The sequence below is a fragment of the Electrona antarctica genome (assembly GCF_951216825.1).
Source record: "Electrona antarctica genome assembly, chromosome: 14".
In the NCBI taxonomy this organism is placed as follows: domain Eukaryota; kingdom Metazoa; phylum Chordata; class Actinopteri; order Myctophiformes; family Myctophidae; genus Electrona; species Electrona antarctica.
In genome coordinates, this window is record NC_136795.1 from 15,709,899 (window position 1) to 15,732,243 (window position 22,345).

General features: G+C 41.6%; 1 protein-coding gene across 1 annotated transcript; it reads right to left on the minus strand.

Annotated features, from left to right (window-relative positions):
* Positions 1-1,562: 1,562 nt before the first annotated feature.
* natd1 (protein NATD1) lies at positions 1,563-9,535 on the minus strand. The gene is made up of 3 exons (XM_079520403.1): positions 9,124-9,535; positions 4,708-4,826; positions 1,563-2,728 (listed from the first exon to the last, which is right to left on the minus strand). Exons 1-3 carry the CDS (start codon positions 9,224-9,226, stop codon positions 2,612-2,614), a joined length of 339 nt encoding a protein of 112 aa, XP_079376529.1. The 5' UTR covers positions 9,227-9,535; the 3' UTR covers positions 1,563-2,611.
* Positions 9,536-22,345: the final 12,810 nt, after the last annotated feature.

A 22,345-nucleotide genomic window follows, 5' to 3' on the forward strand; every position in this document is an offset into this window, starting at 1 on the left:
GCTGTCATCATCCCCCAGGGCGGCGCAGTTGCTACTATCTCTGTGTGCTGCTTTCTTATCCTCAGGCCTCATTGGATAATGGTGGTCAAGGTCATCCTTATTTTTTGTTATTTTTTTAAATTCTTATCCCACAATTTTGTAACTAGCCTACAGTATATAAGAAGTCAAAACTGTCTGCATTTTGTGTTGTACATTCGGGAGCCGAGGGGCTTCCGGCTGGTTTGACCATGGTGGCTGTTGCTGTACTGACAAATAAAATGGAACTCTGAACCAAGAAACATCCATCTCTGCCTCAGAACTTCTCTGTTTTGCCTAAGTAGGCTATTTTGAGTTTTTATGCAGTGGAGAGAATGCACTCTCCTTGGTTAAAAACTTTAAATATACAACAACTGCTAAATCAGTACTCCTCACACTGTTTCACAATTGAAAGTTATTCAACACTTGCACTATTCACTATCAAAAATATCATCAGATGTAAAGCTTGCAGTGCAGCACGAAGGCGATGCAAACTTGTACTGTATATCTGCTAAAATGTAGTATCCTTGAATTACCCAATGAAATATTTTAATTTTATTGTAACCTGTAAACAATCAATATTTGACACTGAAATTAGCCTAGTACAAGTACTGTTCACTTAAGCCATGAAACCACCTGCAATGAGTGTTTGAGTGAGTTATTTATTTAGTAAAACAAAAGTAACGAATAAACAAGATACTTTGAGCTAGCCAATAATATAATGGCAAGTACATTTTGGCCCTTGCAATAGCTGAGCACAAACTAACCACCAGTATCCATGAACTGGTGTAACTGGCACTTTGAAGCCATAATGAACTTTGGTAGACTGATGACGTGGATTCACACACCCGTTCCTCGTGAATCAACGCCATGAGTCTGGCAATGCCAGGCTAGAACGTGGCCATGATTTAAGTACAAATATTTGAGATTACCTTTATGTGTTGCTCCTGCTTTCTGTGGTCAAGGAATTAGAAGTAGTGATTCAATTTTGTATGGTGAAAAAGGTCTAAAATTATACACGTATAATTTATAAATTATACACACTGTACTTTTACAGTTTTACTGTAGAATCTGCTTTGTTTGTGCTAAAAGTGTGATGTTGAGGTTTATTGCTCAACATCACAATCGACACAGTTGATTGACTTATATGTACTTATATCATGGACCATGGCCAACATTTAACATCACTTTAACTGATATTGAATCTGTAATGTCTATATCTACCATGCAAGGCAGTTTTTTGCAAAACCTGAGGTGTTATTCCCTTCAAAAAAGGGAGATTGTCATGAGCAAGAATTATTCAAGAGATACATGAGCCACACACCGAGACCACTTATCTCCTTTGTTCTTAGTTGTTTTTTGTCAAACACCCTTTTGCACAAAACCTGCATAGTTTCACTGCCTAATTTTAAAAAGAAATCCAAAGTGCATTTTAAAGACTAACTTAAGATGCTTCATGCAAATGGTTACTGGAAAAATAAACAGAATGCAGTTGGCCGTTTTGTTTTGACACGTGATGTTAATAAAACCAAATTGTTAAACAAGTATATTATAGATAATTTAATAGCAAATTTGGAAAGTAAATGCCTACTAATTAAATCAATAAATCACCTGTTACCTTAAAATCACCTAAAATAACTTGGTTAATTTGTATTTACTTTTACAGTAGCTCAAAGATCCCAGAATACTTTACCAATCTCACTATGACACAAATATTGCCTAAACAAAACATATTTTGAACTGCAAGGCCTGATGAAACATTCCCTTTCAATTCTATCAGCCCATTATATTCAAAGTTCAGTGCTGCACATGACATTTACTTCTGAGTAAGTTATCATTTCAGACCTATGTTAAGTGAACAAAAAAAAGACAGGCAAAGTATGGAAGGGGGTAAAAGAAAAATCCAAAGCAAATGGCCACAAAACGGCAAATCAAATTCTCAAATAGCCACGATGAGTGAAGCCACTCTTGGTTTGATCTAAAAGATCACAGAATTATATTTGTGATACTTGTCTTATTTCCCCATCTGCCATTACATAGCCATGCCTTGCTTCTGTAGTACATGACATCTACAGTATCACCCATGTTATGTTTTTTTTAATGATGTAATGCAGTGGTTCTCAAAGTGTGGTCCAGGGACCCTCAGGGTTCCAGCGAGTCGAGGGGATTCCAAATGCTCCCTTACAGGTCTGTAACTCTAGGAGTGTACAAATGACTCTCAGAGTTACGCGTAAAAAACGTTGAGAACCACTGATGTATTAGGCTTGAGCTTTGGTTGGGTTCTTTTACTCGTGCTCCTGAAGGATGTGAACGATCAACTACTGTATCATGATTCACTTCCCGAATGTGGCGAGTCTGTGTATGTTGTCGCTTATGAACGTCAAGACACTGTTCACCCGTGCATTCACGTGACAGAAGCTTTGCCATGTGCGAATCTCTCTCTGGATCCACACAAGGCGTAGTGTCTAGCTAGCAAAGCTTGGAAGGTCCTCCGGCTGTTAAGTCTCTCTCCAACGTCAAAGCACGTGGACATTATTTTCCCTTGGGAGTCTGTTCCCACACATGCAACCCCGTCTCAGAACAGTGTCTTGTGGGGTCATTGATATATATGGTCAAAGTATTGAGGCTGTGGATTCTCTTTGACATATTTCTGAATGTACCAGCACGTCAAATGGGCTTTCAGGTCCTCTTCCACCACAAAATCCATGGCTGCCTACAAACAGAAAACAATAAAATTGAAAATAAATATAAACATAAATAAATTATTAATCTGAGTAATTAATCTAATTTTCAGAGTAATACAATATCATATAGAAAAACATCAAAATACATCAGAAGATCAGGAAAAGAAAAACAAAGGTATAAATGTGAAATTACATAGGTTTACAAATAAAAAGCTAAAGACAAATTTCAAAACGATCTAAAAATAGTTGCATATCGTGGGGGTCTGTATGCTCACCAAGGTTTGAAAACCGCTCAAGGGTACCAATGTGGTCAATTCATACATTAGGGGCCACAGAAACTAAAAGCAGTTCAGAGTTAACTTTTGGTACCTTGAATTTGGGGAAATTACTTGATCGGGTGTGGTGGGGTTCAGAAAAGATGAGATGTATTTTCCATGGCATGGCAACACTTGCTTTTGGCACTACGTACTTTGTTTTAAACTGCAGATAGTAGCCTACTCCTTCAAGTTCATTTTAGTGATGCCCAACCAGATGGGAAGGAGAACTCTAAAGAACAATGGTTGTCTGGAAATTATCGAATTTCTCCTATATAATCAAAGAAAAACATTTTAGCAAAGAAATTGACCATACAGTGATTTTATGCCAATTTAAAAGTTTGTTATCAATATTTGGGAACATCCACACAGCAGGAGTCCATCCTGACACAATGACACTAGTGATGATTCTCTATGAACAATCAGTAATCTGCAGTATTGTCTCATCACCTTTTGGTATTGCCACAATCACTTGGGACCGTGGCAGTTTATACCAAACAAGAAGTGGTCTAATAACAGCATGACTTCCTTGTGAATCTGAGACTCCATGTGGCCAGTCTACCACCATTGACTTCATTATAAAATTTAAGTTATATATTGTCGTTGTCAGGCAGAAACCAGCTCTCTCTATTTTTCAACTTTATTTTTTAATCTGTACTATTGACTATTGCTATAGATTGTGTAATCTATTAGCAATGATGACTATCAAAGGGCTTTTAACAAAATGTTTTAAAACATTACCTTTAATCTAGAGAAAACCGTGAAAAGTAAACAGTCAAGTGTTTAGTTCAAATTAATGGAATTAATGGATCATTTCAATATGAACAAATGTCCCACCGGATTAAGTCTTGAGGGGTAGTCTCAATAGCTGGGTGCAGATTCTTGAAGATAAATAGAGAAAGGAATATTCGCACTCTATTGAGTATAGTTTCTTATGAACTTATTTATTTTCAGCAACAAACAGCAGTGGTCTATCTAGAGAAACGGACGTGTTTCGGCACGTCTGCCTTCCTCAGCGTTTCAAACTAGAGTATGTCTGACAAGCAACAGATCACAGCTAGGTCTCTTTAGTGAAATAAATTCACCCATAGTTCATAAAGATCATGTTTACATTCAACAATGTTAAAAAGTATTTGTTATTGTCATTTCAGTATTGTTCATTGGCATTCTGCTAATGCTCTCCAGATCTCCAACCCGATTAATCCTTATTAAACAAAAAGGTAATAGTCTTAACAGACCAACAGTAGACGTAATTTTAATCAGCAAGCACAATTAACAGGTGCGTAGTGTTAGTCAGACGTCCCAATAATCTGACATTACTAACCCTACCCCTAGCCATAACCGCACGCAGAAGCCATGGGTCTGGCTTCAACGTGTCCGCACTCTTGTCTTCTCCGTGACTCAATGATTTCCGTACAGTGACTTATACCAGGGGTTCTCAACGTTTTTGGCCGGGGACCCCCGGAAATGCTTTAGCAATGTCTTGGGACATTGACTGCTACAATTAACCTTAATAATAGAGACAATACATCATAAATAAATACTGAAACCAGATATAATCATTAGGGAAGGTGTATGCATGTACTATGTGTACCCCCGAGGGGTCGCGACCCACGGGTTGAGAACCCCTGACTTATACAAGTAAGTTTCATCTTTTTTAAATTCAACTCCCACAAAAAGCATACAGGTCCTACCTTAGCCAGATGCTTGGCAATACCTCTCCCTCTGTAAGCATCAGGAACTTCAGTGTGCTGCAAGTCCACCGTCTTCTTTCCCACATAATCATACAGAAGTACTGCACGGTCATGTGATCCTATAGACAGAAACAAACAGCATCTATGGTGTCAACACAAGTCAACACTTGTTTATACTGTGATTTGATCCCCTCTGGTAGGATCATGAGACATGTTTCACTTTCCTAAAACTATATTAAAGGAGTAGTTCACCCATGAAGCCAATTTTTGGGCCATTATTAATTGTTCAATTAATTTTTTGATGAATTAAATAATTGAGAAGTACGTTTTTTTCACCCTCCATATTCCACCATGTATTTTGCATATCAAATAAATTGATTAACAATTTCAGCCCCATGTTATTTTATTAAACTAGAGTGGTGCCCGTGGGGCCTCTTTGGAACGATGCAAGTTGGAAATGCATGCCCCACCCAGATATTATGCGTTGGAGCCTCTACAGCGGTGTCCGTTGGGTACTGGCCAGTGGCCTACTTGGAACGATGCAAGTTGGAAATGCATGCCCCACCCAGATATGTCTGTGTCCATTTTATGCCCATATATGGAGTTCTTTGTCAGGCATGCCCACATATGGAGTCTATGCAGACGACAGAATGATGTCAGAACAGACCAGCTCCATATATGGACACTGGGCAGGGGCCCTGTCCAGAGCCCATGCAGAGGCCTTTTTGGAGTGGTTTTGGACAACCGTGGGTCCGACGGACCGACTCGACACCGGGCACTGCACTTCCTGCGGTGGAGTGGAATGAGTGTAATTTGAAGTCGGTGGGGCGAGTGGTTCTCGAGTTATGTGGATTACACACGGACAGACGTACAGATAGACAGACAGACAGAGACTTGGTGCATTCATTCATAGATAATGTAAGGGACAATATCTGGCTAGGTGGTCATTGTCAGGAGGTGGTCACCTTCAGGGAGTTTAACCACCGAGGCGAAGCCAAGGTGGTTAAACTCGCTGTCGGTGAATTATCTCCCAACAATGACCACCTAGCCAGATATTATCCCACTTATTACATGGCTACCCAACATAAATTAATACATTGACCCAAAACATAACAAAAAAAGTATTCTATAAGTTCACGCTGGCTGCGTCTGGTCAGCTGCAGGGCTGCAGCAGTCGGAATACAAGGAAGTGAGTTGATCAAATCGAATCCATTTCCGGGTACTGCTTCGTCTATTTCTCGCTCAAATGTTTTCAAAAACATTTTTGAGAGCAATGTTAAGCTGTAAATGACATTGTGTCACTAGTGTGTGTGTTTACATGGCTGTCATGTTGGAAACAGCAGTAAATCAAGCGGGTCTGTTATAGAGCGGAGCGGTCATTATCAACAACACATAACTCACCGCTGAATTCAGCGATTGACCAATCAGAATCAAGCATTCAACCAAGCCATGTAATAAGTATTAATATTTTCTTTAATTTATTAACTGTTGCACAGTGCACCAGAATTTCAATCTGCTTTTAGGAACAAAACAGATGTTTATCTACAGAATGTACAGTGACTTAAATGTCTCTGGGTGGAACGCATTGCAGTAAAATAAGGAGTTTGAGCCCGTCAACAGTGCACACAACTTCTCATTTCTTGTGATGTCCTTCTTCGGGAGATTTGTGCAACCGTTATGTTGTCAGTTTCCTCCATTGGGCTACGCTATTCTTTTCAATCCGATTCTTGTGATCGAACGCACAGAATAAATAAACATTGTCCATAACAGAGAACAGGATCCGATGTTCCCATGCAATATAATTTATGGTAATGATCAGATCGTTTTGTAATGGTGGCATGGTCCGTACCAGACATGCTTTGTGGAGGGGGGGGGGGGGGGGGGGGGGGGGGGGGTAGAAGAGTACTTAACGCAGCCATTGTGCTCCAGTCCTCAGTGCTGCAATCAGTGTTGCCATGTCCGCTTATTATAAGAGACTTTGGGCTTGTTTTTCTGTGAAGTCGCCTGTAAATATTGGTAGTTGCTGGTTACCGTTTTTATGTTCTGGTTTATAAAGTGTAGTTGCTTATTTGGGCTTGTTTCCTGATGTTTTTTTAAACCAGTTGTTAAAAAAAAACATTTCCATGTCATTGTCAAGGACCCCCATATTAATGTAAATATCTCAATCTGGAAACATTTGGTGCCAGGGACTCCCGTACCATTTTTTGTTTAAAATAACAGATGTACAATGATGGTCACATATTTCGGCAGGTCACCAAATTCACCATAACGCCCCCATACTGGAGTGACCGAGTGTGAGTGAGTGGCCGAGATTTGGGCTATTGTAATTTGGCTCTAGGTCTAGGCTACCGCCAAGAGGAACAGGAAGTGATGCCCAACTTTCACGCAAGGGCTCATATGGGACACTGGAAACCAGTGGCGTATCCAGGAATTACGTTTTGGGCAGACAAGATGTGTTAATTGTCGTCTCCCCTCGCAGAATCGTAGGTTTTCAAAGAGATATACCTGCCAGACGAGTAGGATACAAAGGCTGAAAGGCATGCATTTACATTCCAATGGGTGATTGATGGTCACGCTCTACCGCAACGGCCAATCAGCTGTCCATTAATAGTTCTCAGGTCTTGTTTTTGTCCTCTTTTTTTCTCATTGTATGGATTTTGGACAGGCCAGAAATGGATTTGGACAGGCGGACGCCTGCCCTCACCTTATTGTAGATACGCATCTGCTGGAAACTTGTGGATACATTGAAAAGACAAGTGTAACCTGACCAACCAACCAACAACTGAATGTTGAATCAGCAAGTTCCTAGTTCATGCTAAGTACAGCATGGGTCAGTGTATTCAACAAACTTTCCCCCAATGGCGTGGGCAAATGGTACTTATGCCCTTGAAGCCGAAAGAATTGTGATGCCTCATCTCTCCTTTCATTCTAATCAGCCTTGTGTCTACCAGGCTTACTCTGTCTGACAGGAGCTCACTGTCTAGCTGAGGTACAGGCATGAAGCAACAGCACACACTGGAGCGTGCCACCCAAACCATGTGTAACATGTGTAGAATTAGAATTAAGATGACATTGGTCCCAGTGAACCACTGCCATGGCAAGTAATTTGAAACATATGGTTATCTTCTAGAGCAGTGTTTCTCAACCCCCATAATAATAATTGTATGTGTTTTTTAATTTGTGAAAAAGTTGAGCTTGCAGATCTGACAATTTGGCCAATGTTTGACCAGTTATCATAGTATAGTTTGGTTTACTGATCACCTTTATACAGTAATGGTGTTTTTTCTATGTACAAATAATCATATTATTTGTACATTAAATAGCCTAGGTGCTTTTATGTACAGTTTAGGTATACTGCAAGTCTTCACATTAAAGGCACAACCAAGTTTAGAGTGAAGAACGTTTTGCCTATTCAGTACATGTCATTGTTGCAAATGAATGTGTCTTGTTGTTTTGAGGCAACAAGAGCCATGATGCAAGACAGCTAGTGATTTTCCAACTAGTGTTGAATAAAACAAGTTGCATATACCTGCTACATAAGGATATTTGACATGCAGAGACATTAAAAGTTATGACTTGGGAGTTGGGTAACCGACTACGCTTATGACAATGACAGGCCAGGCCGGGCGGAGCGTGTAAATTTAACTCTGACGGTGTCCAAATGGACCCCAATTTGACCTCCTCCCCATCTCATGAGTTGAATAACTGATGTTCAGGATTATTTATATTTAATGCCAGAGATAAAAAACAAGTTATAAGGGTGTGGGTTTTTAGGAATAAAGCAAAGGAAATGAACATAAGTCATAAGAATCAAAGCAGAATACTGCCTAGCCAGCCTCGGTACACAAGCTTTTATTTTCGTTCGTCTAACATTACTTGATGGGTTGTTACGCGTTGACAGTCAGTCAGTGACATGTGAACAAATGCATTGCCTCCTGATGAGACGAGTGAGGACTACATCGACTCAATGACACGTCCGTGCTTGTAATAAAGTTGTGAACAAGGGAATAGACAACAAAGTTAGCACCTAGCCTGGGAACATTTAAGTAAATACCAAGGATGCGTCGCGATGTCACATAACCGTACAGGAATGGAACACGGAAGTGCTTTAAAGACAAAGTCACTCACGACCCTTATTTCTTTCGACAGAAATCTGTAATGCCAACTGGAATAAGTGCAATATATATATTTTTTTTAAATTATTATTATTATTATTAAACGGGTCGTTGTTGTCAATCGACAATGCGTCTGCCTGCGACTACATGCCGCACACACCTCAGACTCCACAGTTGACGCCAACGTCCACTCCTTGGTATTTTCCTTTTTGTTGTGATCCCAACACAGTAGCTAGCGTTGACAAGCTAGCCCGCAGACAGACAGACATGGTTAACATGATCATGTCATTGTTGAACGTACCGTTCAGCCTGATAACAAACTGCCGCCGTTTCTTGTCGTGTTCCACGTGGATGGGAGAGTTGTTGATTTCAAGGACGTTTACCGGCGGTACGGCCTGTGCCATAATAATAATAGCTACGTTACAAAGTTGTCAAGTTGTGTGTCGTGCGCTGCTGCTGCTTTCACTATTCACTCCAGTTTGTTGCTACAAGGCTGGCTCCAATTTCCAAAAGCCACGGTTTTATAGTTCTTCGTGCGACGGTCTCGCGCGCGGAGGATAGTCGACCTACAAACCCACGACGCTTCTCCGCCGCGACGCAGTGTGAGCTTGCAGATCGGCTATTGTGGGAGGCTAGGAGCGCGACAGACAGGCAGACACACACAGTTACAGTCGTCGGTCGGATTTGAGACTGGTTTCTATTCACTGCCCGGTCACGGTGCTCTAATCGCGGTCCAGAGGCGAGCCCACCCCGCCTACTATATCCGGACAAGTTACAACAAACCGCTGATACAAACAAGCACACAGACTGTGTCCGTATCCGCTCTAGACCGGATCTGCAATCCTTCCCCAACAAAGCAAACGCTCTATGCGCGCAGGCAAATCAGCTGTGAGGTCACGTGGCCAGATAAACCAATAGAAATGTCCATACATATGTATGTAAATTAGAAGTTCCAGTCCATCTCTTTAGTAAACAGAAAGTATGTCAACAGAATTATTTGAAAAATCCCCCCCATGCAAATATCCTAAAACGTATTCCTTTCTTTTCCAAAGTATAAAATATCAAGACTATCATAGATGTATTGTATATTGGATTCTGACATACTACTTGATATATCGATAATAGTAAAAAAAAATAATAATAATATTGGTGTATATACATACACCAATATTATTATTATATATATATATATATATATATATGGTTAAAATGGAGAGCAGTTTGTGTGAAATTGTGTTTTTTCAAAATTATAATATTTGAATTCTGACATACTAAAGTAAAAGTCAGACTTGATATATCGATAATAGTAAAAACAAAAAAATAATATTGGTGTATATATGGTTAAAATGGAGAGCGTTTGTGTGAAATCGTGTTTTTCCCCTTGAAGTGATAATCTTGTTGAGCTGTTGACTTGCTCCTCCTGCAAAACATTAATATAATAGGCGGCAGTGTTAACTCTGTATGGGATTGTGTGTGTGTGTGTGTGTGTGTGTGTGTGTGTGTGTGTGTGTGTGTGTGTGTGTGTGTGTGTGTGTGTGTGTGTGTGTGTGTGTGTGTGTGTGTGTGTGTGTGTGTGTGTGTGTGTGTGTGTGTGTGCGCGCGTGCACGCGTGTGTGTGTATGCGTGCGTGCGTGTCTGTCTCTTTTTCAATAACATGTTGTTACCTGGTTGTTACACATGTCTCATGTACAGTGTAAGCATATTGCAGTAATGATGTTTGGTTGGATTTAGGTCTGCCTTGTTTTGCAAGAGTTCATAAAGGTTTTTACAGATATGACAGGCATGACAAATCATGCCTGTAAAACTTTTATATGGGTAACATTATCTAGGTTACTTTCTCTACTGATCATGTTTTCTTGCACATAGCGGTGGTTTCAGTGGATTGCACAGGAGGACATCTGAACAACATCTTTTTGATACCAATATCTAAAAACAAGGAGGTAAGTAATGTAGTCGTGATGGAACTATTCTTCACAAAACAAGAGCTGAATGTTTGTTTTATTTTTCTGCACTGTATCGTATTCATACTGAATGCACCACTGTCTGCTTTTAAAATTGTATACAATTGATTGGATCAAATGGATGAAACCAGCACATACCGGTAGTCTATATTCTTTACAGTATCTGTCAAACATGTACTTGTACATGTACCCATTAGTATATCAATTTAGTATCAATTAAGAAGCTGTGAATGTCATGATTGTAGCTGATGGTGCAGTGCTTGTGTCCTATGCAACTGCAGTTCTAGACTTGCACAAGTGAATAGAGTGACCTGCTAAATGCTTACATTATAAAAGGTTATGTATATTTATGAAATTAAATTTGTATATGTGTGTGTGTATCTTTCTTGTTATTGTTATGACACTGAAAGCATAGATGACAACTTTACTGAATGTGCATGTCACAATTATCTTCTTTCCACACCTGCCCTCAATATACCAGTAAGACGCCTGGGTGCACTGGCCATATATGGAGCGTGTCTTGAGTGTACAGGGTTTGTATATTACCATATGTATATGCATATAGGCCTAACTCTAAACCCTAAATTACCAACTGTCTACAGTCATTCTTGTAGTATGTTCTGGTACACAGCATTAATTGTGCCGTCCTACAATATGCTGTGTTGTGCTATCCTTTCAAGGTTTAGACTATAGGTTTCAGATGTATGTGCAATCAAGTGCTCCACTCAAGTTATCTAGCACTTAAAATAAGTATTATCTCATTACTGTTACAATTTGGAGATACCACTACCATAAATCCATTCACCTCACAATGTGAATGGATATAGAAATGGACCATGAGCAACTGCACTCTGTTTCCTCCTCTGCTACATCAGTAGGCATAATGGTCTTGACTGTCGGGACCCACATACAGTACCAGGTAGGGAAAATGCTCTGCCTACATGTTGATTAGTTATATTTGTTATTTTATCCACAACAGGTATCAGGAGGAAAAGTTTGCTGTGGTAAATTCCAGGATTAACAAACCGACAATAAGGGCAACAAGGTAAGTAAGGTTACCATACTGTACCATAAGATGTGCAGGCCTACGTCCAACAACCGTGAGTTTATAGTTATGCGTATATTCGTATAACCTTCAGTGTTTATATTTTTTCTGCATCCTTCGAAGACGAGGTTGTGAGCATATGTATTCCCCTCAACATTTTAACCACATAAGTCCTACTTCATCGTATGTTTGTATGATGAATTGTGAAAATAGACATTCTAGGTATTACTGTTTTATATGATTCATTTGACAGTTTATTCACAAGGTGAATATGTGAATTCACAAGGTGTTCTCAAGGTGAACTCCAAAGTTGGCAAGCCCAGGCAGATAACCCCATGAGGTTTAGGGAACATAATTATGACTCATAGATCTCCTCAGGATTCAATTCTTAGAATGCCACCAGGGTCCTAAAACAAATGTTCTTCATGACAGTTAGTGAGGTTGTGCAGTAAAATTGTCTTGTTGTCACTGGTGGGCTTTGTCCCTAAGCCTAGGCAGCCCTGACCTCGAACTCAACTTATTTTTTAGCTTATGTGCATTACACATAAGCAGTGGTGGCCTAAAGGTCAGAGGACCAAAAGGTTCCCGATTTGGTCCCCCGGACCAGCAGAAATAAATCTGGGTGCGGAAGTGAATGGGCACCACTTACCCTTCCCTCAAACACTGCTGAAGTGCCCTTGAGCAAGGCACATAAACAACCCTATCGCCAACAGTAGGCCCTTTCCCAATTCACCCCTTCTCCATCGCCCTTAGCCCTTCCCCTTGCTGATGCGCGTTCACGTGAGGAGCAAGGGTTATCTCAATTCTCTTTGGAGCGAGGGGTAGGGCCAAGGGGTAGGGTTAGGATCCCCTTCAAACCAAGGGACTTCGCGACCAGACTTAAAACGGAGGGACATCACAGATTGCGGAAGGCGGACGAGGTAAGACGCCTTTTTCGTCCTTTATTATGGAAGAATATGATAATAACCAATATTATTTGAATGTGTTAACAATCTGCATCGCCAAAAATATCGCAATCTCTAGCAAAGGTTAACGTTACCTCACTTGAACTAACGATATGCTACGGCGTTGCATTCATACGGCGTTGCATTCATACAACGTTACGGTAACGTTACCCATTCATTTCGCATCGGCGCTTTATTATTTTTTATTTACCGCCGGTGCCCCGGTGGAACAACTCGGATGCAAACTACTAGCTTAAAGGGATAGTTCAGATTAAGTTGTATGAAATACTTGCCATTAATATAGTGGTTGCAACTGTATTAATTGATTGCCAGAGTCCCGTGGTGGGAGTTCTGCTCTGGTTTTGGTGAAATATCAAGTAGTTCCGGTCATTTTGTGGGTGGCACTGGGGGCCACGCAGTAAAAGTAAATTAATCCACAAAACTAACGTCATTTGTATTGTTGACCTATTTCTAAAATATTAGTGCAACTTTCGTTCTTTTTTTACCCCTCTATCACACAGAACTATGTTTTTTGTGTCCATATCACTACGCCCAAAAAATAGTTCCATGTGATGGAGGGGTCAAAGTTGAACGAAAGTCGCGCTAATATTTTAGAAATAGGTCAACAATACAAATTATGTTCGTTTTGTGGATTAATTTACTTTTAATGCGTGGCCCCAGGGCCCCCCACAAAATGACCGGAACTACTTAATATTCACCAAAACCAGAGCAGAACTCCCACCACGGTACTGGGGCAATCAATTAATACAGTTACAACCACCATATTAATGGCAAGTATTTCATACAACTTAAGTTAAAAAAATCTGAACTATCCCTTTAACTAGCAGGCATCAGTCCGATCCCCAGACCACGATATGTCAACATTCTGCAGTTTAGGAGCTCTTAAAAGCCGTGAAATAGCCTACTGTACCTACATAACGCTGCCGCTGCATAACGTTGGCTTCTCGCTGCAGTGATAGCTGGTATGGTTTTATCATGACCAATGTTATGATAATCCCCACAAGTTGCAAAAGTTACATAACTAATTAGCAATGGTGTTGTTTTCCCCCCCCCAGGCAAACCAGCTATGGAACAGACTGCAAGCTGCTGTACAGCCTGTACATTGGATGGAGATGAATCACGATTGTCCTAAATATTGTTGAATTTGAAACATTATCATTCGGATTATTATTAGCATACCACGACTTCCATGATAGAAAATGACTCTGTTCTTAATGATATTAAAAACAATGAACACAGTGACCACAGCCCCTTCTTTCTATACTGTAAATTGTTTTTCCTTTTTCTACCCCTGTAGGCTATATGAGACAAAATTACAATATATTTATTTCATCATAACCACAGCCATAAATATTTACGTTCCATCTCTTCTCCCAAAATAGCCGAGCTTATAGCAGTGGTTTCCAAAGTGGGTTATGGGGACCCCCAGGGGTCCTTGAGAGACTTCCAGGGGGTCCCCAGCTAAATGATAGTTTGGAACCAAATGGACCCATAAGGGTCCATTTGTACACTCTCAGAGTTAATTAACATTGATTTTACAATATAAATTGGGGATCCCAGAGACAGAAATGCCATCAAATGGGGGTCCATGGACTAATGCATGTCACACTGGTGGTCCGTGACACTGCTAGATTCGTAAAAATATATGGGGTGCCTGGCATATCTCTTCAAATGGGGGTCTGCGGGCTAATTCGTGTCAATTTGGGGGTCCTTGACATGAAAACGTTTGGGGACCACTGGCCTGTAGTGAGCTTGCAGATCAGCTATTTTCTGAGAACAGGTTGTATATCAATATCTACAAGGGACGTTCAATATTTAGGGACGTTCCAATTCCTAGGGTGATGATTTATCCCCCTACCCCTTGACACTCATTATGAAGGGACAAGGGGAAGGGGCAAGGGATAAGGGGTAGGGCCAAGGGCTGAGGGGTAGGGTTAAAAAAGGAATTGGGAAAGGGCCTAAGACTGTGGTTGTGTGTGTGTGCATGCCTGTGTGCGCGAAAACTAAAGCAGGGCTTGCTTCACGGTATTTGACAAATATTGAGTTGAAATGTACTGTATGTGTGGTATTGGATCTGACTGTCTGCTTTCAGAAATTCAGAAAAAGCGTTCACAGGCTTTTGGTCACTATAGATGCAGCTCACATCTGCACAAGCTGCTAAGTCAGAGCCTTTCAGCCTGGTAGCTAGCAGCTAATTGATTTCCCTGTCATGTGGTTCAACCTGAGATTTATCCTGTCATCGATTGTCTCTGTGTGGTTGATGAGGTTGCAGCACTCAAGATTATTTACTCTCCACCCTGTGGAATGGACTGTCTATGTGCGATGCCGTGTGTGTGTGTGTGTGTGTGTGTGTGTGTGTGTGTGTGTGTGTGTGTGTGTGTGTGTGTGTGTGTGTGTGTGTGTGTGTGTGTGTGTGTGTGTGTGTGTGTGTGTGTGCCATGTGACCACAGCATTGGTCAGATGGCACTTAAGCAAATTAAGAGATTGTGTATGGATTAAAAGGTAGTAGGTACTCTAGGAGTGAGAGGATTGCACGTGTCAAAGAGTATGCATAGGAGGGGATGAGACATTTGACTTTAATATTCATATTCAAAAGTGTTTATGTCACCTATACATTCTTGCTAATTGTTATAGACTGATTTGTTTGTGTAGGTGCTTGCTTCAGTGCATTATTATTCTCTCTCTCTCTCTGATCCAGAAGGAACTGTGTCCATCTGGTAGCCGATGTAAATAGTGGACGTAAACAAGCTGGTGGTAGCAGCAGCAGTTCTAAAAGCTGGTCTCAGCACAAGGCAACAGTCACTCAGAAGTGGTGATATGGAATGCCACTGACAGCGAGGCTGGTAGGAACTGGACCAGGGGCACCGTTGTGTTGTCCATGAAGGAAGCAGACTGAAGAGCCGCCTCTCCGTACCTGCTCGCTCTCTGCCGCTCCTCCGTTCACAGGATGCTGCTCTCTTGATCGGAGCTCCAGCATCGAAGGTAAGAGCAGTAATTTGTGTGAATGCGACCAGGTTCTGGATGAATGGCTTCTGTCCGTCCATCCATCTATAAATATAGAAGTATTGTATGTGAAGAATTAACCACTTGGTATCCCTATTTTGGATATTTCATTATAGGCAAAGAGTAAAAAAAATATATAGCAACTTTAAGTTCACAATGTTGTGAATTTGACACACATTTGACACACATTTTTCCGTACAGAAACTGCCATTGAACATTAATTATTGGCTGCTTATACATTCTATTTTCCTGCACTCTCATCATTAACTCTTTAAAACCTGAGGCCGATTCAATCTTCTAAAACGGTTTTATAAAAACGTATGTTGTGCTCAAACTTTTTCAAGTATCTCCAAATTATATGTATTTGGTCGCGGACCCCCATCTCACAATATTTTGTTCCAGGGATCTTCTATTTGTGCGGGATTACCAGGGATATAATGTGTGATGTTGATAATGCTACAAAGATGGAAAGTAGTAGTACTGCTTTGGAGCCACTGTCCTCATCCGCAATGGCCTCTGATGCTTCTTGCAATCAGCAGCGCAATCGACTGAAGACACAGGTACTTTTATTTTGAAAATACACTTTTTTACCCATTAACACTAAACATATTTTTGAGTGGTGTAAACCACTCCTACAACTGGCTTTGTTAGTCTGTGCAGAAAAAATGAGCATGGTTGCTATGTTCACCCTGTTCACCCGGGTGTGATTTCATTACGTCAGACATGATTTAATTACGTCAGACAGGCTATATAAGACCTTACACCACTCAGTTCACACGGGTGTGATTCTTTGTTACACAATCACTAAACACGGGTATATGTAAAATATTCCATAAAAAATATTTCTCATCAAAATATATTGAAGTACAGCAATTCATGGCAACTTGAGCTACTCTTCTTTAATATTTCATCATGACTTTTCACAAAAAAATGAAAAATAGATCATGGGGGGCCCTATCATAGGGGGGCAAAATCGGTGAAAAACGTGTATATTATTTAAAAAATATTCCTAAAAAGAGAAATGAAGTGATCGAAACGTTGAATTAATAAACCAGTGGAGCTGAGTTATTCCTTACCAGTGTTGCGGACTCTATATTTCTTTCTCTTGTACTGCCATTTGTCCAGCACCTGGGCTAGAGTGGATGTGCATTAGTCTATTACCTTTGTTAACTTCTCCTTTGGTCCACCCATTCCTAGGACATGTGAGAATGGTCCAGTGAAAGAAAAAAAAGAAAAAAAAAGTTCATTGAGCGGATCACACATCACTGAACACGGGTAAAATTCACCCGAATATCTGCCTGTAGAAAGAAAATCACACCCGTGTGAACTGAGTGGTGCAAATCCAGGCAACAGTGCAGAACTATCTCTCTCTCTCCGTTTCTGGCACAACAGCGCCACTTTTGGTACTCATTGGTACTGGTGCTCATAGTCAGTCACACACAAACATAGTTGTCACACACAAACATAGTTGAACACGGACATTGCTGTTCCTTGGAGTGGTTGCACCACTCAAAAAACAGGGATGTGGGCAGGGAAACAAACGTACCTTGTATGATGTCACTGAGCATCATGAAGGTACTGAAAGACCCACCAACCTCAGACATCAGCAACATTATGAAAATTACAAAAATATAATCGTCTGGGTGAAAATCACCAGTGTTTAGTGTTCTATAGGGTTAAGACCTGAGGCCAATTCTACAAATGCCTTCTGAATGCCTCCTGGTGAGAGCAGGAGTGGACCTGGTGAGACGTAGGAGGGGCCCGGACAGGAGTCAACCCACAGAGCCTAGTCCTTCCACGTGACAGACCTCCCAGTCCCGGCAGAGTAGTTCGGGAGCGGCGGACTGTGTGGCCCATGGTCTTGCCCTAATGGGACTGATCGTGGGTAGCTACTGGGATGTAAGTCGGGACTTGATCACCCGGCTGGGTCACCTGAGTGAGGGTTATGATGTTGTGAGACCGACAACACTGAGGATACGTCACAGGTGCATCCATGCAATGTTTTTTTGTTCTCAAACCTTTTGCGTGCCAAGGACCCCTAAAATGATATTTATTTGGCCACGGACCTCCATCTGAAAATGTTTTTCTGCCAGGGACCTCCAGAAGAGGAGATTTCCAGGGACTGAAATAGTGCAAGTGGCAATGACTAAATGGGGAAAAACAGCAAAACCCCAATAAAATCAGTCCAGAAAGAGTCCTCAGCAGGAGTTCTGCCATTATTTCTGTGCCAAGAACCGTCTCTGGTCTCAGTGCTGCAGCACTCTGTGCCTGATGTGTCCCAGTCCTCTCTTCCTCATTACTGTCCCCATCAGCGCTATGTAAAGAATGAATGGACATAAACGTTTCTTGATGGGAGGCAAACTGGAGCTAGACTTTTGATGGAATGCATCAAAGTCAATGAGAGCCCAGTGGACAAGCGTATGAATGAACACTATCTCCTATCTTAGAATGCTTGTTGTGACCTTTCAAAATAATCAGTTCAGGAAAATGGAAAATAAAATAAGAAAGAGCTCAGAGTAATCGGTAATTATGACTGTGAAGTATGGGCTGTCATCGCATTTCTTATGACAGCTCATACTGCCCAGTCAGAAACATATTCTGTGCTGTTTAGATCAATTAAATAATATAAACAATACAACATTGAAAAACACAGGATCAGAAAGCAACGTGTGATATGTGTTCTTGTTCTTTCATGAACCGGTTACTTTACTTGTCTTTGTTTGTTTAGATGGGACCCACATATTAATGAACAGTACATATCAATGTAACGTAAATACACCGGATATAGAGTGTCCATCAGCAAGACACTTCAACCCTAACTACTGCTCCCAATGAGCATGTTGGTGCCTTGTTTCAATTGTGGTCCATTGTACTCAACTAGAGCGGTGCCCGTTGGGCACTGGTCTACTTGGAACGATGCAAGTTGGAAATGCATGCCCCACCCAGTTATTATGTATGTGTCCCTTCTATGCCCATATATGGAGTTATGTCATGGCAGATGTCAGAACATCATTGTGATGTCAGAACAGGCCAGCTCCATATATGGAGATGTCCAGAGCCTGGGCAAGTGGGCATGTGCCCTGTACAGAGCTCGGGCTTTTGTGCTGGTTCTGGACAACCGGCGATCCAACAGACTTGACACCGGGCACTGCACTCCCTGTGGTGGTGTGGAACGCGATTGTCAAATTTGAAGTCGGTGGGGTGAACGGTTCTCGGAGTTATGTGGATTACAGAAGTACGTACACACGTACACACAGAGGCGTGGTGTATTTATATTAGGATTAATCATCATGACAGACAATACATTTAATTACCTTTTCAGCAACAACACTAAAAGTGTTTGAATGTTGATTTAAAATGTTAATTTTTTTAATTGAATTATTTGCTTCCTCCCCAGCCTGACCTACTCAACTTTAAGAAGGAATGGATGATGCAAAAGGATACAGAAGGACAGGTGAACATGGCTGTGACTCTGTGTACAGCAAGATGAATTCATATCATGAATGTCTGTTACGTCAGATTAGGATTAGGATTAGTCTCATTAATGCAAACATGCGTTATTATGTTCTCACCTCTGACTATGATCTATATGCTGTAGTGGCAGAAACACTGGTTTGTCCTGACTGACCAAAGCCTGAGGTTCTACAGAGATTCAGGTGCTGAGGAGGTATGTAATACACTTTTTGTCATAATGTTGCTTTGCTTTTACTTTGATACTGTAAATATATATATTTTGAATACAGGCCTTTTACTTGTAAGCAAAGCAAAGCAAAGGTACTATATTTACCCAGGGTAACTGGACTAAGCATCAGATACTTGTTTACAGCCAGGCCCTGCTCATAGAACATTTCATGGTAGTGGTTCAATGCCTTGCTCAAGGGCACTTCAGCGGTGGTAATTTTAACGTGCCGGTCCGGGGATACGAACTGGCGACCTTCCGGTATCAAGACCGCTCCGCAAACCGTTCGGCCACCGCTGCCACCATGTAATACCACCATTGTAATACAATTGTTCCTATAATATTGTGGTAGTAAAACAAAATCGGTGTACTTCTTCTAACACTGGATATTTACCGCTTTGTGTTTCAGGCAGAGGACGTGGGCGGTGAGATAAACATGTCCACGTGTTATGACATCACTGACTACCCAACTGAGAAGAACTATGGTTTTCAAATTCATGTGAGTTCAAGCATGATTATTATGAAGTTACATTTTCTCAATTCAGTTCAGTAATTATAACATTGTAACAATAGTTTGTCATCATAGCTTAGTTTCTATTTAGTTTCCGTCAGTGAAAAAAGGTAGTCGACTAACTACTTTCGTCATGGTTTTAGTCGACGAAATGAACACTGCAGCTATAGGGGCGATTCATACTCCTATTTTAGAGCCGAATGAAAGTCGGTTCGGCTCTGTAGAGCCTACAATGTGATGTCATTTGAGGTTCGGGGGGGCGTACCGTCCTAAAGTCGGCTCTTCGGTGCTACTGAAAATTTCTGACGAGCCGAAATCATTTCGGCACTACAGCGCAGAAACAGCGGTAAAATAGGAGTATGAATCGGCCCATAGCCAGAACCCCAATCAGTCCATCCAGCAGCACTTATCTCAATAATGGCCATGTTGCTACCTGACCAGTGTGACGATCACGTAATTGCAACATTCCCAACGTTTGATTCTGTCTGGAGAACTGTGTTGAATGTTGTCCCTCCTCTCGACCCTCAGTCCTACCTCTCATTACAAAGAAATCACACTATCTAAAAAAAAAATTAGCCTCACATTCATTTTTCACAGACTAAAGAGGGAGTGTACACCCTCTGTGCGATGACCGCTGAGATCAGACATAGCTGGGTTCAGGCAGTACTGAAGAATGTGAGGCCAACTCTCACCACTGATGTCACCAGGTACAGGAGTTTTCAATTTTCATTTTTCAAGTGAAAACTGAAAAATATATATAACATAATATAATATAAAATATCTAATTTGACAACCTTACCATTTTACTGAGAAAAAGATGCAGACAGAAAAGACTGGATGCACATTGTACTTGTGATTTTGGATTGAATGCAGTCAATCCTTGAGGCCTCGAATTACACACAAGATTCTTCTATCTTTCTTTCTCACAGCTCCCTTCCAGAACTAAGGACACTTTTGAAGCCCCAACAGTCAGATTCCCAGCAGGTTGGAAAAAGCAACACAGAGGTGTGGTACAAAACCTTGGACTGGACAGACGCCACGCAAAAGAAGCAGGAGCCAGGGAGAGGGCGGAGCAGCTCTGAGATGTCACCAGATTCCTTGTCTCCTGTGGCCTCGCTAGTGTCCTCTCTACCGTCCTCGTCGTCCTCGCAGTCCCTCGGGGACCTGCTGAATCAGGAGGAGGAGGAGGAGGGGTCAAACAGTGGGAGGAGCCTCTCACAACAGCGCCCCCTTGTTATTGGACCTCCTCAAACAGGTATGTAGTTCACCCCGAAAAATGACACACCCCATTTAGCCTTGTATTCATTTTTTTAGTTTTAGTTTTTGACCCATCCCTATACCAATAATTTGATTTCCGGCTGTGCTTCCGGTAGGAGACACAACGAACATGACTCGATTGAATGTTTTTTTTTAATGTTTTCTATTCCTTGATTCCAGCAGATGTGACTGATGCATCACTGGATCTTGCGAGGTCCCAGTGTGAAGAAGTAATTGGGGCTGACAGCCCCACGTGCACACTGCAGGCTGAGACAGAGCACAAGGAAGCAAGCCAAGAGAACACTGGCAAAGAGGTGAGGTTGTGTACAGTACGTGATGTGTATGCACTTACATGAATGAATATGGGGGCACTGAGAACTGGGGGGGGGGGGGGGGGTGACAGTGATTCAAAGCAAGTAAGAAAAAAGACCATTACTGCATAAAAAGTAATCAACACGCTGTGGGCGCTGGGGGCGTGTTCTCTCCTCCATGTCATCAGTGCCCGAGGTGGGATTGGCGAAAAGGCCTTTCTGTGTGGAGTTTGCATGTTCTCCCCGTGTCTCCTAGGGTAGCTACCCTCACCGAAAACATGCAGTAATCCTGGTCTCTAAACTGCCTCCCCCTGGCCAGCCAGGGCGCCTGATGGAGGGGAAAGAAACTACGTCCAACCAGGGAAACTCCCCCTGTCAGGTGAAAAGAAGCAGCTTGGACTCCTCATGTTTGAAAGAAGCATGAGGTCAGTCCGTTGCTCTCCCCAGGTTGGCAGAGGGAGTGTAGAGCCCAGGATTACATTAGATAATTGGCACTGGGTGAAAAAATGGGTTACAAAATCGTGGGATAAAAATGTAAGAAAAAAAAGTGATCAACAAACTATACTATAAAAACTGGTCAAACTAAACATTTTACCTTTTGAGTTAATAAAACATCATTGTTGTCCTTCAGAATGGCCTTGTTTCAACCTCCAACGCAACAGCTCAAGCCATGGCGTTGAAGCGACTGCAGAAGATTAACCACGACCTGCGCTTTGAGCTGGAGGCTCAGAGGAGGAGCCAGGAGGAAGCCAAAGACGCTGAACTACGGCGGAGGGTGGACCTCCTAGCTC

Excerpts from the sequence above, each read along its gene's own strand:
- natd1 (XM_079520403.1), bottom strand. The coding sequence starts at position 9,226 with ATGGCACAGGCCGTACCGCCGGTAAACGTCCTTGAAATCAACAACTCT. Across the intron at positions 4,827-9,123 it reads GTTTGTTATCAGGCTGAACG|GATCACATGACCGTGCAGTA; the intron begins GTACGTTCAACA and ends TTCTGTCTATAG. Across the intron at positions 2,729-4,707 it reads TTGCCAAGCATCTGGCTAAG|GCAGCCATGGATTTTGTGGT; the intron begins GTAGGACCTGTA and ends TTCTGTTTGTAG.